Source organism: Rhincodon typus, chromosome 39, assembly GCF_021869965.1.
Source record: "Rhincodon typus isolate 14 chromosome 39, sRhiTyp1.1, whole genome shotgun sequence".
In the NCBI taxonomy this organism is placed as follows: domain Eukaryota; kingdom Metazoa; phylum Chordata; class Chondrichthyes; order Orectolobiformes; family Rhincodontidae; genus Rhincodon; species Rhincodon typus.
In genome coordinates this window covers 7470103-7484696 of record NC_063370.1, presented here as the reverse complement: position 1 = coordinate 7484696, position 14594 = coordinate 7470103, and the positions used below count along the sequence as shown (strand labels likewise).

Here is a 14594-nt window from a genome sequence, read left to right as displayed (position 1 = left end):
ACCCTCCAACATCCTTCAGCCTCTCCCTACAGCTCAAACCCTCCAACCCTGGCAATATCTTGGTAAATCTTTTCCACACCCTTTCCAATTTAATAATATCCGTCCTGTAGCAGGCGACCGGTGCTGGATGCAGTGCTCCAAATGTGGATAGTGGTTTATGTAATTGCCATTTTTTTCAGTCCAGATTTTTATTGAATGACTGAGGTGGGATTTGAAACCATCTCCTCGGTGTTAATTTACTAACAATGTTATCTACCCTGTTTTGGACAATCATGAAATCCTTACAGTTTGGAAGTAGGCCATTTGGCCCATTGAGCCCACCTAGACCCTCCAAAGAGCATTGAACCCAGACCCACCGCCATCCCTGTAATCCTGCATTTCCCATGGCTAATCCACCCAGCCTGCACGTCCCTGGTGACTGTGGACAATTTAGCCCGGCCAATCCACCCTAACTTGCACATCTTCAACTGTGGGAGGAAACCGGAGCACCCGGAGGAAACCCACGCAGACGCGGGGAGAATGTGCAAACTCCACGCAGACAGTCGCCCGAGGGTGGGATATAACCTGGGCCCCTGGTGCTGTGAGGCAGCAATGCTAACCACTGAGCCACCGTGCCACCCAAATACTACACATTGAAGAAAAAGCAGCCTTAGTTCGTGAAAGACTCTATATAACTGCAAGCCTACCTTTCTGCACACTGTTAAAAACATAAGGCTTTGGCCAAGCAGCCCTGGAGACAGTAAAGACTTTTTTTTTCCCCCCTTTATTCATTAATGGGATGAGGGCATCACTGGCCAGGCAGCATTTATTACCTGTCCCTTATTTCCCAGAGGGCAGTTGAGAGTCAACCACATTGCTGTGGGACTGGAGTCACATGTAGGCCAGACCAGGTAAGGGATGGCAGTTTCCTTCCTTAAAGGGCATTAGTGAACCAGATGGGTTTTTCCCAACAATCAGCAATGGATTCATAGTCATCGTTTTTATTTTTATTGAATTCAAATTCCACCATCTGCCGTGGCGGGATTCGAACCCTGGTCCCCAGAATATTATCTGGGTCTCTGGATTAACAGTCTAACGATAATACCACTAGGCCATCGCCCTCCCTGCGATGCTGGAAGCTAGAGTCAATAAATGTGGAGGTGGAAATGCATAGCAGGTCAGACAGCGTCTGAGGAGCAGGGGAGTCTACATTTTGGGTGGGAGCCCTTCATTCCTGCTCTACTGTTGAACAGGAACATGCTGATCTGGTTGTGGTCTGATCGGTGTCTGCAGTTCTTGGAAAAGATGTGAAGCCTGATGAAAGGGTTGACCAGAATGGCTCCCCAGAGGCAAGCCACCCTTGGGTATACAGTTACATTGAAGAAGCTACAGGGTGTGGTACCCAGGGCAGAGGTGGTCAGCTGCTGGTGTAGGGTACGAGGGAATTTGCAGAGAGATGGCACGCCCAGTTGTTGTAACCGCGCTGGCCATCACCAGCGTCTCACTGCGGTGTTTCCTTGTGCAGCGGCGTGGGTTTTGGGTTATCAGGGCATCTTGAGAGCATCCCTTCACCGTACAATATGATTGGATTGTGAGTGAGAGCAGGAAATCTGACTGGTTTTAGTATCAACTGAGTGGGAGGTGAGTCTCTGTCTCTTCCCACACCCCACTCTCTTTTTCTCTCTCTTTCTCTATCTCCCTCTCCCCCCTCACCTTGCCTTTCTCGCGCCCGCGCTCTCCCTCGCACGCTCTCACCTTGCATGCGCCCCGCCCCCCCCCCCCCCTCTGCCTGCCACACGCTTGTGCTCTCTCCCTGAACAGAATTTAGGCTTCAGCCTCTGTTTAACTAAAGCAATCAGATGGAAAGGGGCTTTGCAGCAGCTCCAAGTGTCCCCCGATTGTGAAGCCCCGATTGAGCTGAGGGGCAGCTGCATAGAGCAGTTTTATAGTTAGCCAGGTGTTAGAGCATGTTTTAATCTCTCCTGACCTTTGCTGGGTAACCATTAAGGTGAGGATGGGCTGCAGCGGTTCAAGAAGGCATCTAGGGGGCAATTAGGGGACGGGCAATAAATGCTGGCCCAGCCAGGGACGTCCAAGTCTCATGGGTGATTGTTAATAACAGTCTCCGACTCTATCTGGAGTTCAGAAACTTTTGGCAGCGGGGTCCAGATGCTAGGGAATTGCTCTCTGGAACTTAGGATGTTATATTGAGGTTGTACAGGACATTGGTGAGGCCTCTTCTGAGTACAGTCTCCAGTTCTGGTCACCCTGTTACAGGAAGGATATTATTAAGCTGGAGAGGATTCAGAAGAGGTTTACCAGGATATTGCTGGGATTGGAGGGCTTGAGTTATAAGGAAAGGCTGGGACTTTTTTCACTGGAGTGTAGGAGGTTGAGGGGTGACCTTACGGAGATCTATAAAATCTTAAGGGGTATAGATAAAGTGAATGACAGGTGTCTTTTCCTTAGGGTGGGGGATTTCAAGACTAGGGGGCGTATTTTATTAAGGCGAGAGGAGAAATATTTAAAGATATGAGGGGCTTTTTTTTAACACAGTGGTTGGTGTGTGGAATGACCTTCCTGAGGAAGTGGTGGGTGCGGGTACAGTTTAAACAACATTCAAAAGACACTTAGATAAGTACACGGATAGGAAAGATTTGTCGGGATATGGGCCAGGAGCAGGCAGGTGGGACTAGTTTAGCCTGGGATTATGGACCGAAGGGTCTGTTTCCGTGCTGTGTGACTCTTCCAAGTTTTTAAATTCCCTGGATGGTTTACTGCACAGGCAGAGCTTTCTGAGTGCACCCGGTGTCTCAAACATCCAGAGACTGGAAGATCCAGGCGTTTGTCCCCTGGAGGGTGGATTTGAACCCTCGAACAACAGACAGAGGCTGATGGTGCATCTGTGGGTGAGAGTACTAGTACCTTGGCCTGGGTGCTTGTGTTAACCACACTCTCTCTCTGTCTGTCTCTGTCTAGTAGGCTGTAAAGCACAGGAAGAGCTTTTGTGTTGAATCCTGTCGTGCGTGGGTCTCTGATGCAAAGACACCCTCCCACTCCAAACTTTTCTGGCTTCCGTTTTAGTTTCCCTAACAGCACGGTGGTTTCCCACTTGGAGGAGCTCTGTGTCTGCCTGTTTGACCACGGATGCGGTCTTTGGTTAATGCTCGTATGCCGTCTGTTCATTTTTTTTTCTTCTTCTTCCTTTTTTGGTGTGAGATCGATTTTTGTGCCCGAGAAAAGGAAATGACTGGTCTCTCGGTGCCCAGAGAGTGTCAGCTTGTCCTTGACATCCCTCTGTGACCCTGTGCCCACTGAGACACCGTGCCTTCTGCCCACTGAGCTGCATTTGGGTGGAAGCAGGTTGTTCGTCGAATAATTTGGTATTTTGTGCTACTTTTTCCCCCACATCATTAGGATGTGTGGCTGTCTGTTAAGCATTTAGAGTTGAGCCTCGAAACTAACAATTTTAATGAAGCCACTCACTCGACTTCAGGCTAATTGACCCACTCAGATGTGACTTTTTTTTTGGAACGATACTTGCGTTTATGTAGTGCCCTTCACAGTCCCCAGAGTGGCCCCCTAAAGTGCTATACAGCTGACGACGTACAGGGCTTGTGACTGTGTTTTTAATGTGGCTGCCAATTTTGAGCACAGCAAGCTCCCAAAAACACCTGGGATTTCCTCACCATCAGTGCTAATGGTGTCACTGCCCCCCCCAGTGGCTCAAGAGGGCAGTTCACTGCCACCCCCTTCGAGGGCAATGAATGTTGGCCTCGCCAGTGATGCCCACATCCTGCAAGTGAATAAATTAAAAATGATCCTCATCAGGTTTTATTTTATTTTATGTGATGCCAGTTTAGTGATAGACGTTAGTCAGGACTGTAGTGACCTTCATTATAGTTGTGACACAATGTTCCTTTTAAGAGGGATTTCTTCTGTCCTAGTTGTTTTGGAGAGGTGTTGTACACCTAGTGACAGGTTGTCTGCTCCTTGGAAAGCAGAGATTTTTAAAAAAAAACTTTAGGATTTTTTTAAAAAATCAGACAAAAGCAGCATGAATGGGTGGAGTCAGGCTCTCAGTTCTAGTTTTTGCTTTCAGTTGAATTTGGGGGATTCTGGAGTTGAAGCTGCTAGATACAAGCACTCTGTGCAAAAAGCTTGCGCTCCCTCTCTCTGCTGCTAGATTCCTTCTGTTGGTGCTCCTTTCTCCTGGACTGGAGGAGATAACAAGTGAGGGAACTCTGTTTTGCTGAATCTGCCTTTGCCAAGGGTGTGTTTATGGGATGCTGCTATATTGGGACAGTTAATGAGTATTAGCTAAAATATATATTATTTTAAATATTTCAATAGACAAAGTTATGCAGATTCTTTTTTTTTTTGCTTGTATTTTAACTGTGGTGTAAAAATAAAGTTTGTTTTGCTTAAAGCTTAGTAGTTTGGCCAATCAAATCCCACCTGGAATGCAGCGCCTTAAACTTGCCTTTAAGGAAAGGTGATGGCTCAGTGGTATTATCGCTAGATTGTTAATTCAGAAACTCGGCTAATGTTCTGGGGATCTGGGTTCAAATCCCACCACGGCAGATATTGGAATTTCAACTCAATAAAGAATCTAGAATTAAGGGCCTATTGATGATCCATTGTCAATTGTTGGGAAAAGGCCCATCTTGTTCACGAATATCCCTTGGGGAAGAAAATCTGCCATCCTCACCTGGTCTGGCCTACATGTGACTCCAGACCCACAACACTGTGATTGACTCTTACTTTCCCTCTGGGAGAATAGGGATAGGCAATAAATGCTGGCCTGGCCAGAGATGCCCTCAACCCTTGAATGAATAAAGAAGAAAAATAAAATAGAAGTTACGGTCTAGGCTATCTCCTTGATGAGTTTTGAGGGGATTTGGTAGTAGAGAATTTATTACCTGATGGGACATCTGCTTAAGATCTCATTTGAAAGCTCTCACCTCTGGGAATGCAGTATTCCAGCAGTACTGCACTGGGAGTGAGAGGTCAGTCTTGATCTTGTGTCCAGCGTCTTTGCTGTGGGTCTTGAAGCTGTGATCTCTGACCTTGGCAGAAAATGTTTCCTGCCTTGCTTCTGTTAGGTAAAATCCCATAGTTTGTTGTGGAAAAGTGGGCATTGTGGTACCACTTGGCAGCTTATTGTTGGTAAGCTGGATATCTCCCTGCCAGGAACATCACCTACTTCACTAATACTCCTGGCATGTCCCGTTAACACAATTGTTCTTTCTTTAGCCTTGGATGGACCTGGTCGCCCATTACATTTGACTCTATGCCAAGGAAGAGTGGTGGCGACCAAGAAATGAGGGAGGTATTGAGCGTGGGAGTTGACTGGATTTTCAGGCTGAGAGATGGATCTTGAGACTTCTCCCTCAAAAGGGAGAGTGGTGGAGGACATTTCAAGAGAGATGGCCTAGAATTTGGGTGGATAGCACACTGCTTTACCAGGGAGCAGGGTGTCCTCCAGGACCGTGATCCTTTAGGAATCACGTGCAGTCAGTTCCAACCACCAACTTGGCTTGTAGGCAAAAGTCTGGCTTTGATCTCCTTCCAGTTTGGAAGTTCACAGTACCTTTGTGTTGCCTGGTGTAATGAGACTCCGTGTCATTATAGCTCAGAAAGAGGCCTAGTGTCTGTGCCAGTCATCAAACATTCCCGCAACTCATCCCTCACACCCCCTCCCCGCAATAACAACCAAAACAGAATCCCCCTCGTCCTCACGTACCACCCCACCAACCTCCGGATCCAACGCATCATCCTCCGACACTTCTGCCACCTGCAATCCAACCCCACCACCAAAGACATTTTTCCCTCCCCATCCTTATCTGCTTTCCAGAGGGACCACTCTCTCTCCGTGACTCCCTTGTCCGCTCCACACACCCTCCAGCCCCACCACACCCGGCACTTTTCCCTGCAACCGCACGAAGTGCTACACCTGCCCCTACACCTCCCCCCTCACCCCCATCCCAGGCACCAAGAAGACTTTCCACATCAAGCAGATGTTCACCAGCACATCTGCTAATGTGGTTTACTGCATCTGCTGTTCCCGTTGTGGCCTCCTCTACATCAGGGAAACCAAGCGGAGGCTTGGGGACTGCTTTGTGGAACACCTACGCTCAGTTCACAACAAACATCTGCACCTCCCAGTCACAAACCATTTCAACTCCCCCTCCCATTCCTCAGACGACATGCCCATCCTGGGCCTCCTGCAGTGCCACAACGATGCTACCCGAAGGTTGCAGGAACAGCAACTCATATTGCGCTTGGGAACCCTGCAGCCCAACAGTATCAATGTGGACTTCACAAGCTTCAAAATCTCCCCTCCCGCTACCGCATCCCAAAACCAGCCGCTCGTCCCCACCTCCCTAACCTGTCCTTCCTCCCACCTATCCCCTCCTCTCACCTCAAGCCCCACCCCCATCTCCTACCTACTAGCCTCATCCCACCTCCTTGACCTGTCTGTCCTCCCTGGACCAACCTATCCCCTCCCTAACTCCCCACCTACACTCACCTTTACTGGCTCCATCCGCGCCTCTTTGACCTGTCTGTTTCCTCTCCACCTATCTTCTCCTTTATCCATCTTCTATCCGCCTCCCCTCTCTCCCTATTTATTTCAGAATCCCCTTCCCCTCCCCCATTTCTGAAGAAGGGTCTAGACCTGAAACGTCACCCTTCCTGCTCCTATGATGCTGCTTGGCCTGCTGTGTTCATCCAGCTGTACACCTTGTTATCTCAGATTCTCTGGCATCGGCAGTTCCAACTATCTCTCTCCATCTATTCTAATCCTGTTTTCCAGCACTTGGTCTGTAGCCTTGTAGATATTTTTTCTCAGCATCCTGTTCAGAGATGTTATTACTTATTAAACCCAAGCCTCCTGGCTCAGAGGTCAGGAACACTAAGTGCACAAGAGCCCTCCAGTAGACTTGTGTGCTGTGGCGTTTCAAGTGCTCATCTAAATACCTCCTTAAAAGCTTTGAGGTTTCCTGCCTTTCTCATCCTTTCAGGCAGTGAGTTTCACACACCTACCTATGCTGGGTGAATATTTTTTCCCTCCAATCCCCTCTAAACCTCCTGCTGTTATCCACTGTGCCCCCTGGTTATTGACCCTTCTTCTAAGGGGGGGGGATAATTTGCTTCCCCCTCCCCCAATACCCTGTCTTTGCCCCACCTAACTTTGTCCACCCTGATCAGATACCCGCTCTCGGTTCTAAGGAAAGCAACCCCAGGCTATCTAGTTTCTCCTCATCGGTGATTCGCTCCATCCCAGGCAACATCTTGGTGAACCTCCTGTGCACCCTCTCTCTAATACAGTCACGTCCTTACTATAGTGTGGTGACCAGAGCTGTACACAGTGCTCCAACTGTGGCCGAACTAACATCATATGCAGCTCCATCATAACCACTTTCCTCTTGTATTCAATGCCCTGACTCATAGGGCCTTCCTAACCACTTGTCCTACTATCTTCAAGGATCCCTGGACATGCACACCACGGTCCCTCTGTACTTCCTGGGGTCCTGTATTCAATATGTCCGCCCTTGCCTTGCTAGTCCTCTCTCCCTTTTCAGGATGAAATTCCATTTTCCGCTGTCCAGCCGGTCTATATTTCCTCCTCGCTGTTTAGCACACCCCCCATTTTAGTGTTACCTGCACATTCACTGATCACACTGTCTACATTTCATGTCCAGGTGGTTCAGGTACAAAACAAACAGTAAGGGACACAACACTGAGCTCTGTGGTATGCCACTGGAGACAGGCTTCCACTCACAAGAATGCCCTTGAGCCACCACCCTCTGCTTCCTCCTTCTAAGCCGATTTTGGATCTAATGTCCCAGCAGGAGCTCTTTGAAACCAGAGGATCAATTATGCCTGGAAGTGTTTGAAGGGCTAAAGCTCTCTGACTGTGATTCTGCATGAAACCACTTTACGATCCCCGCAACTTTGAAGGGAGGCTAGGCTATTCCTGGGACCCAGGTTCAAATCCAGCCGAGGTAGATGGTGGAATTTGAATTCAGTTTTTTTTTAAAGTCTGAGGTTAAGAGTCCAATGATGACCATGAAACTGTTGCCGATTGTTAGGTAAACCCATCTGGGTCACTAATGTCTTTTCAGAGAAGGAACTCTGCCATCCTTACCCACTCAGGCCTACATGTGACTCCAGACCCACAGCAAAGTGGTTGACTCTGACTCAGCTGCCCTCTGGGAAATTGGGGATGGCCAATAAACAGTGACCTGGTCAGTGACTTCTGTGTTCCATGAATATTTTTTTTTTTAAATACCTGGAACTACAGGAACAAATTGCTCCCAAGTTTCTCCATATGAGATCTGGTGAGGAAGGCCAGAGAGTGTGCATAATCTCATTTTTATTCATTCACAGGATGAGGGCACGATTGGCTAGGTCAACATTTATTGCACACTCCAGAGGATAGCTAAGAGTCAACCACATTGCTGTGGGTCTGGAGTCACATGTAGACCAGACCAGATAAGGATGGCAGTTTCCTTCCCTAAAGGGGCATCAGTGGTGTTTTTCTGGCATTCATAAATACCTACCTTTTAATTAAGTGTTGCCACTTTGACAAAACTTTCTACCAAAGAGGGTAGTCTTCAAGCAATGTCTTAAAGGTGGAAAGGAAGGGTGGGACATTTGGGGCCTTCCTACTTTGGGACATTGGCTTTGGGACCCTTGACCTGGTCACCGGCACTGTGTATATGCAGGTTGTTTCTAAAATGTCAGCAAAGTGATTCATAGGGCTGAGTCTTTGTAATTTGGTGTGGGTAAAGGGGACGTCATTGTGCACCTAATCTGCTCAGGAATCTAAACGGGGAGTACGCAGCATTAATGCTGAGCAAAACCAGCCGTATCTTGGTTAATCTCAATTTAACACCAACTTCCTCTTGCTTTCTAGATCAGAGTGACTTGTGGAGTGTAGACACTTGAACACGAACCTCCTGTTTATTCGGTGGGGGGTGGTGGTGGCTCACTGTGATTGTCAAAGGAGCACTTTGTTGATGGAGCTGTTTCTCGAATAATTTTTTTCATGTGAAAGGGAGTTGTCACTTCCTAGTAAGGCCGGTGCAACTTTGTACGTTTACCACACCCATGGTTCCTGTTCGACCTGAAGCCAATACTGATCGCAGAATTACTTTCGTTCCTCCTGAGCAGGTGCTGCATTGTTTAATGGGGAACTGAGGGACACGAGAAGGGCCCTTGGTCCATGCTGAACGGGAGGGGTGGCTTAAGGATTGCACGGGCTTGCATTTAAGTAGCGCCCTTCCTAACCCTGGGAAGCCCCCAAACTGCTTTCGTGTTGCCTTCAAAAGTGTCGCAGCGCTTGGAAGTGATGCAGTTGGTGGAAACCCGGCAGCCAATTGGAGCACAGCAAGATCCCGCGACCCGCAAAAGAGCCCGTCTTGCTGTAGTGATGTCGGTTTTAGGGTCAATTGTTGTCAGAGATTTCCACCCCAGCGTGTGCTGCTGTTCGAAATAGGGGGCCACAGAGCCATACAGCACAGAAACGCATCCTTTGGTCCAACTCATCCATGCTGAACAGATACCGTAAATTAACCTAGTCCCATTTGCCAGCATTTGGTTCCTATCCCTCTAAACCCTTCCTATTCATGTACCCATCCAGATGCCTTTTAAATGTTGTAATTGTACCAGCCTCCACCACTTCCTCTGGCAGCTCGTTCCATACACGCACCACCCTCTGTGTGAAAAAGCTGCCCCTTAGGTCTCGTTTAAATCTTTCCCTACCTTGGGACGACCTTCCAAGAGTGGCGGAGGCTGAGGTTAGTGATCTTGTCATTGAGCAGGAATCCAGCTTTGGGGGAGGCGTTCTGAGCTCAGAATCCCATTTTAAGAGGTTCTTATCCACATCGCTGTCCTACTGTGGCAAATGTTTCTTTATTCCCCCTCTCCTTCCTGCAAGGCTCTGGGGAATCATTCCTCAATTCTGGAAAGGGCAGGGTGAGGTTGGGCTGTAGGTAACCATATTGGTGAAGTTGAAGTGTGAGGAGCCTGGTGTTGAGTGGGGCCCTGGATCATAGAATCCCTACAGTATGGAAAGAGGCCATTAGGCCCATCAAGTCCACACTGACACTCTGAAGAGCATCCTTCCCAACCCTACACCCTAAGACTGTAACCCCACGTATGGCTATGGCTATTCTGCCCCCTGGACATTATGGGGTAATTTAGCATGGCCAATCCACCCCAACCTGCACATCTTTGGACTGTGGGAGGAAACCCACGCAGAAACGGGGAGAAGGGCAACCGTCTGTGTGGAGTTTGCACAAAGGGTGGGATTGAACCCGGGTCCCTGGTGCTGTGAGGCAGCAGTGCTAACCACTGAGCCACCATGCCGCCCAGATTCGATGGTTTATAGAATCCCAACAGTGCAGATAGAGACCATTCAGCCCGTTGAGTCTCACCAACTCTCTAAACAGCATCCCACACTAACCCTGTAACCCCACATTTGTCATAGTTAACCCCCCTAGCCTAGACATCCCTGGGCACTATGGAGCAATTAGGTATGGCCAATCCACCACATCTTTGGTTGTAGGAAACTCTTGACCTTGTCCAACGTTGCCATGGAAGAGATTTCTGAAAGAGAAGCCTTGACCGCATGTGAGGGTGCTATTGTACATTTTTTAAATTTAAAGTTTGCTCTCTATCAAAAAAACAGCAATCAGCCCTTTTTACTGTCTTCCCTCTATCATGTTGAGATGTGTGAACCAGACAGAGCAAATCTGGCCTCTCAAGGTTAAGAGTCGGTAGGGAGGCCAGACAGGGAGCACAACATGCAAACTCTCTCTCATCGTAGGCTGTGACTCAGACAGCTCTTGTGTCAAACCTCCTTTGTCCTGGGTCGAAATTTTCTCTTGTGCTTCCGTCTCCAAAAATGTTAGGTGCTTTTTGCATCTCAGGAATTTGAACCTCTTGTGGGGTAGATCAAGAGTTCCCCTGCTTACTTTACTCCAGGTGAACCCCACACAAAAAAACACATTAAAAAAACATTGATTCCACTTTTAATAAGGTTTCTTGTTTTGTGGGGTCTTGCTGTGCTCAAGATAAACTGCTTTACTTTCAAGCCATTTAGATGAACTTTAAGATGTTTGACAGGTGAGAAGAGGTCTCTGTATGCTTTTTGTTTCTCTTCGTTCTCCTTCAGTCTCTCTCTCATGCTTCCACACTCCTATGCTCTCTTTCTCGCACCCTCTCTCTTTCTCTTTCTCACTTTTTTTCTTTCTTTCCCTTCCTCCTTTCTTTCCCTTCCTCCTTTCTTTCTACTCTCTCTCACACCTCTTCAAAGCTATGTTGCTGATTTTATTGGGTTGTACCCTTGTGAAAGGATTATAGTGCACTGTCAGTGCCCCTTGCTGTAGGTCTGAAGAGACACATTCAAGTCTATCCCACCCCAGGGCTGTGCCCGAAACGTGTCTGACCTGGTTAATTTCGAAATTAAAAGTAAAATTACAGTCTTGTAAAAGTAGATTTCTGTTCTTTTTAAAAATCATGCAACATATTTTGGTTTCCTCCATCCTCTTCACCTGCCTGAAAAAGCCATCTGGATCACTGTGTTTTAGGAAGGGAAATCTGTCAACCTTACCTGGTATACAGCACAGAAATAGATCCTTCAGTCCAACTCGTCCATGCTGCCCATAAATCCTAAATGAATCCAATCCCATTTGCCAGCATTTGGCCCATATCCCTCTTAAACCCTTCCTATTCATGTACCCATCCAGATGCCTTTTAAATGTTGTAATTGTACCAGCCTCCACCACTTCCTCTGGCAGCTCATTCCATACACGCACCACACTCTGCGTGAAAACGTTGCCGCTTAGGCCCTTTTAAATCTTTTCCCTCTCACCTTAAACCTATGCCCCTCTAGTTTCGGACTCCCCCACACTGGGGAAAAGACCTTGACTATTCGCCCTATCCATGCCCCTCATGATTTTGTAAACTTTCGTACGGTCACCCCTCAACCTTTATAGAGGTTTATAAAATCATGAGGGTCAGAAGGTGAATGACAAGGCTGTTTTCCCCAGGGTGGGGAGTTCAAAACTAGGGGGCATATTTTTAAGATGAGGGGGGAAAGTTTTAGAAAGCACATGAGCAACTTTTTTTTATATAAAGAGAGCAGTTTGTGTGTGAAATGAACTTCCAGAGGAAGTGGTACATGCAGGTACAGTTATAACATTTAAAAGACGTTCAGATAAGTACATGAATAGGAAAGGTTTGGAGGGATATGGACCAAATGCAGGCAAATGGGACTAGTTTAGTTTCAGAAATCTGGTCTGTGTGGAGTGATTCGACTGAAGAGTCTGTTTCCATGCTGTATGATTCAATGACTCATTGTGGCTCAGTGATTAGCGCTGCTGCCTCACAGTGCCAGGGACCCGGGTTCGATTCCACCCTTGGGCAACTGTTTGTGTAGAGTTTGCATATTCTCCCTGCGTCTGCGTGTGTTTCCTCCCACAGTCCAAAGATGTGCAGGTTAGTTGGATTAGCCATGGTAAATGCAGGGTTACAAGGATAGGTAGTGCAATGGGTGGGATGCTCTTCAGAGGGTCAGTGTGGACTTGATGGGCCAAATGGCCTGTTTCCACACTGTAGGGATTCTATAGCCATTCATTCAAAAGTAGTGCTTTGTATACATAAGCTCAGTAGGCAGAAAGGAGATGTAACCTCTAACTATTGACAAACAGTTTACTGGTCCCAACTCAACTAGACCAATAGGAGAAACAGAGGGGCGCTAATCTCTGTAGCTAATGGTGACAGTCTCTTCAGAATGGTTTGCTATTCCCACATCAAATGAAGATGGTGTGGCATTTGCCATCTAGAAGGACAAGGGCAGCAGGTACATGGGAACACCACCCCCTTGGAAGGTCCCCTCCAAGCCCCTCACCATCCTGCCTTGGAAATATATCATTGTTCCTTCAGTATTGCCGAGTCAAAATCCTGGAACTCCCTCCCTCCCTGGCTGCCATTGTGGGTGTCCCTACCACACGTGGACTGCAGCGATTCAAGCGGGCAGCTCCTGGAGAGCAATTGGGAATGGGCATTAAGCACTGGTCTAGCCATTCCCTGAAAGAATTGTTGATAAGTCTCCATGGCTGGAATTTTCTCCCGTTTTTTGGCTGGCTCGACGCGTCTGAAGAAAGGTTTGGGCTAAAGCCAGCATCAAACACTCCAACAAGCTCCCTGCTGTCCAAAAATCATTTTGAAATAATCAGCTAGATTCAGAACAGCTCACCTCAAAGTTCTCTTCCATCTGAAGTGATTTTTTTTTGGGGGGGCTTGCTGCCCATTGGTAAGGGACAGATATTCGAGGTAATGCCTCATTTTTGTTAGAAACTGACAATCATTTTATGGCTGTTTCAACTTTGAGACTCTAGTCAGCCACATTGCTGTGGGCCTGGAGTCACATGTGGCAGTTTCCTTCCCTAAAGGTTAGATCACATGGAATACAGGGAGAACTAGCCATTTGGATACAGAACTGACTCAAAGATAAAAGACAGAGGGTGACAGTTGCTTTTCAGACTGGAGGCCTGTGACCAGCGGTGTGCCACAAGGATCGGTGCTGGGTCCTCTGCTTTTTGTCATTTATATAAATGATTTGGATGTGAACATAGGAGGTATGGTTAGTAAGTTTGCTGATGACACTAAAACTGGAGGAGCAGTGGACAGTGAAGAGTACAATGGGATCTTGATCAGACGGGCCAATGGGCCGAGGAGTGGCAGATGGAGTTTAATTTAGATAAATGTGAGGTGCTGCATTTTGGAAAAGCAAATCAGGGCAAGACTTGTACACCTGATGGTAAGGTCCTGGGGAGTGTTGCTGAACAAAGAGACCTTGGAGTGCAGGTTCATAGTTCCTTGAAAGTGCAGTCGCAAGTAGACAGGATAGTGAAAAAGGTGTTTGGTACACTTGCCTTTATTGGTCAGTGCGTTGATTATAGGAGTTGGGAGGGTCATGTTTCGGTTGTAAAGGACATTGGTTAGGCCACTTTTGGAATACTGCGTTCAATTCTAGTCTCTGTGCTATAGGAAGGATGTTGTAAATCTTCTGAACCCTTTCAAGTTTCACAAGAATGTTGCCAGGGTTGGAGAGTTGAGCTCCAGGGAGAGGCTGAATAGGCTGGGGCTATTTTCCCTGGAGCGTCAGAGGCTGAGGGGTGAGATATAGATTTTTATAAAATCATGAGGGGAATAGATAGGATGAATAGTCGAGGTCTTTTCCCCAGAACATTAGCTGGGTCACCAGATCAATAATCCAGCAACAGTACTGCTGTTACACCACAGCGATACAACAACGTAAGTGCAAAGGCGCCTATGCTCTGTAAAGCCTCCCTTGAGTTACTGCCAGTCTGATCTGTTGTGTCCTGGTTTCTGTCCAGTTCCCAGAATGTGGCTTCTATGGAATGTACGACAAAATCCTCCTCTTCAGACACAACCCAACTTCTGACAATATCCTGCAGTTGGTGAAATCGGAGCTCGATATCCAGGAAGGAGACCTGATTGAAGTCGTGTTGTCAGGTGAGAGCCAATGGTTCTGTGTGTGTGTGTGTGTGTGTGTGTGTGTGTGTGTGTGTGTGTGT

General features: G+C 47.5%; 1 protein-coding gene across 1 annotated transcript in view; it reads left to right on the top strand.

The window, feature by feature from the left end:
• LOC109915862 (serine/threonine-protein kinase D1-like) overlaps positions 1-14594 on the top strand; it is a 106860-nt gene that overhangs the window by 35288 nt on the left and 56978 nt on the right. Inside the window, exon 2 of the mRNA XM_048618217.1 lies at positions 14394-14532. Within this exon, the coding sequence (XP_048474174.1) occupies positions 14394-14532 (139 nt within the window). The remainder of the gene's footprint in view (positions 1-14393; positions 14533-14594) is intronic.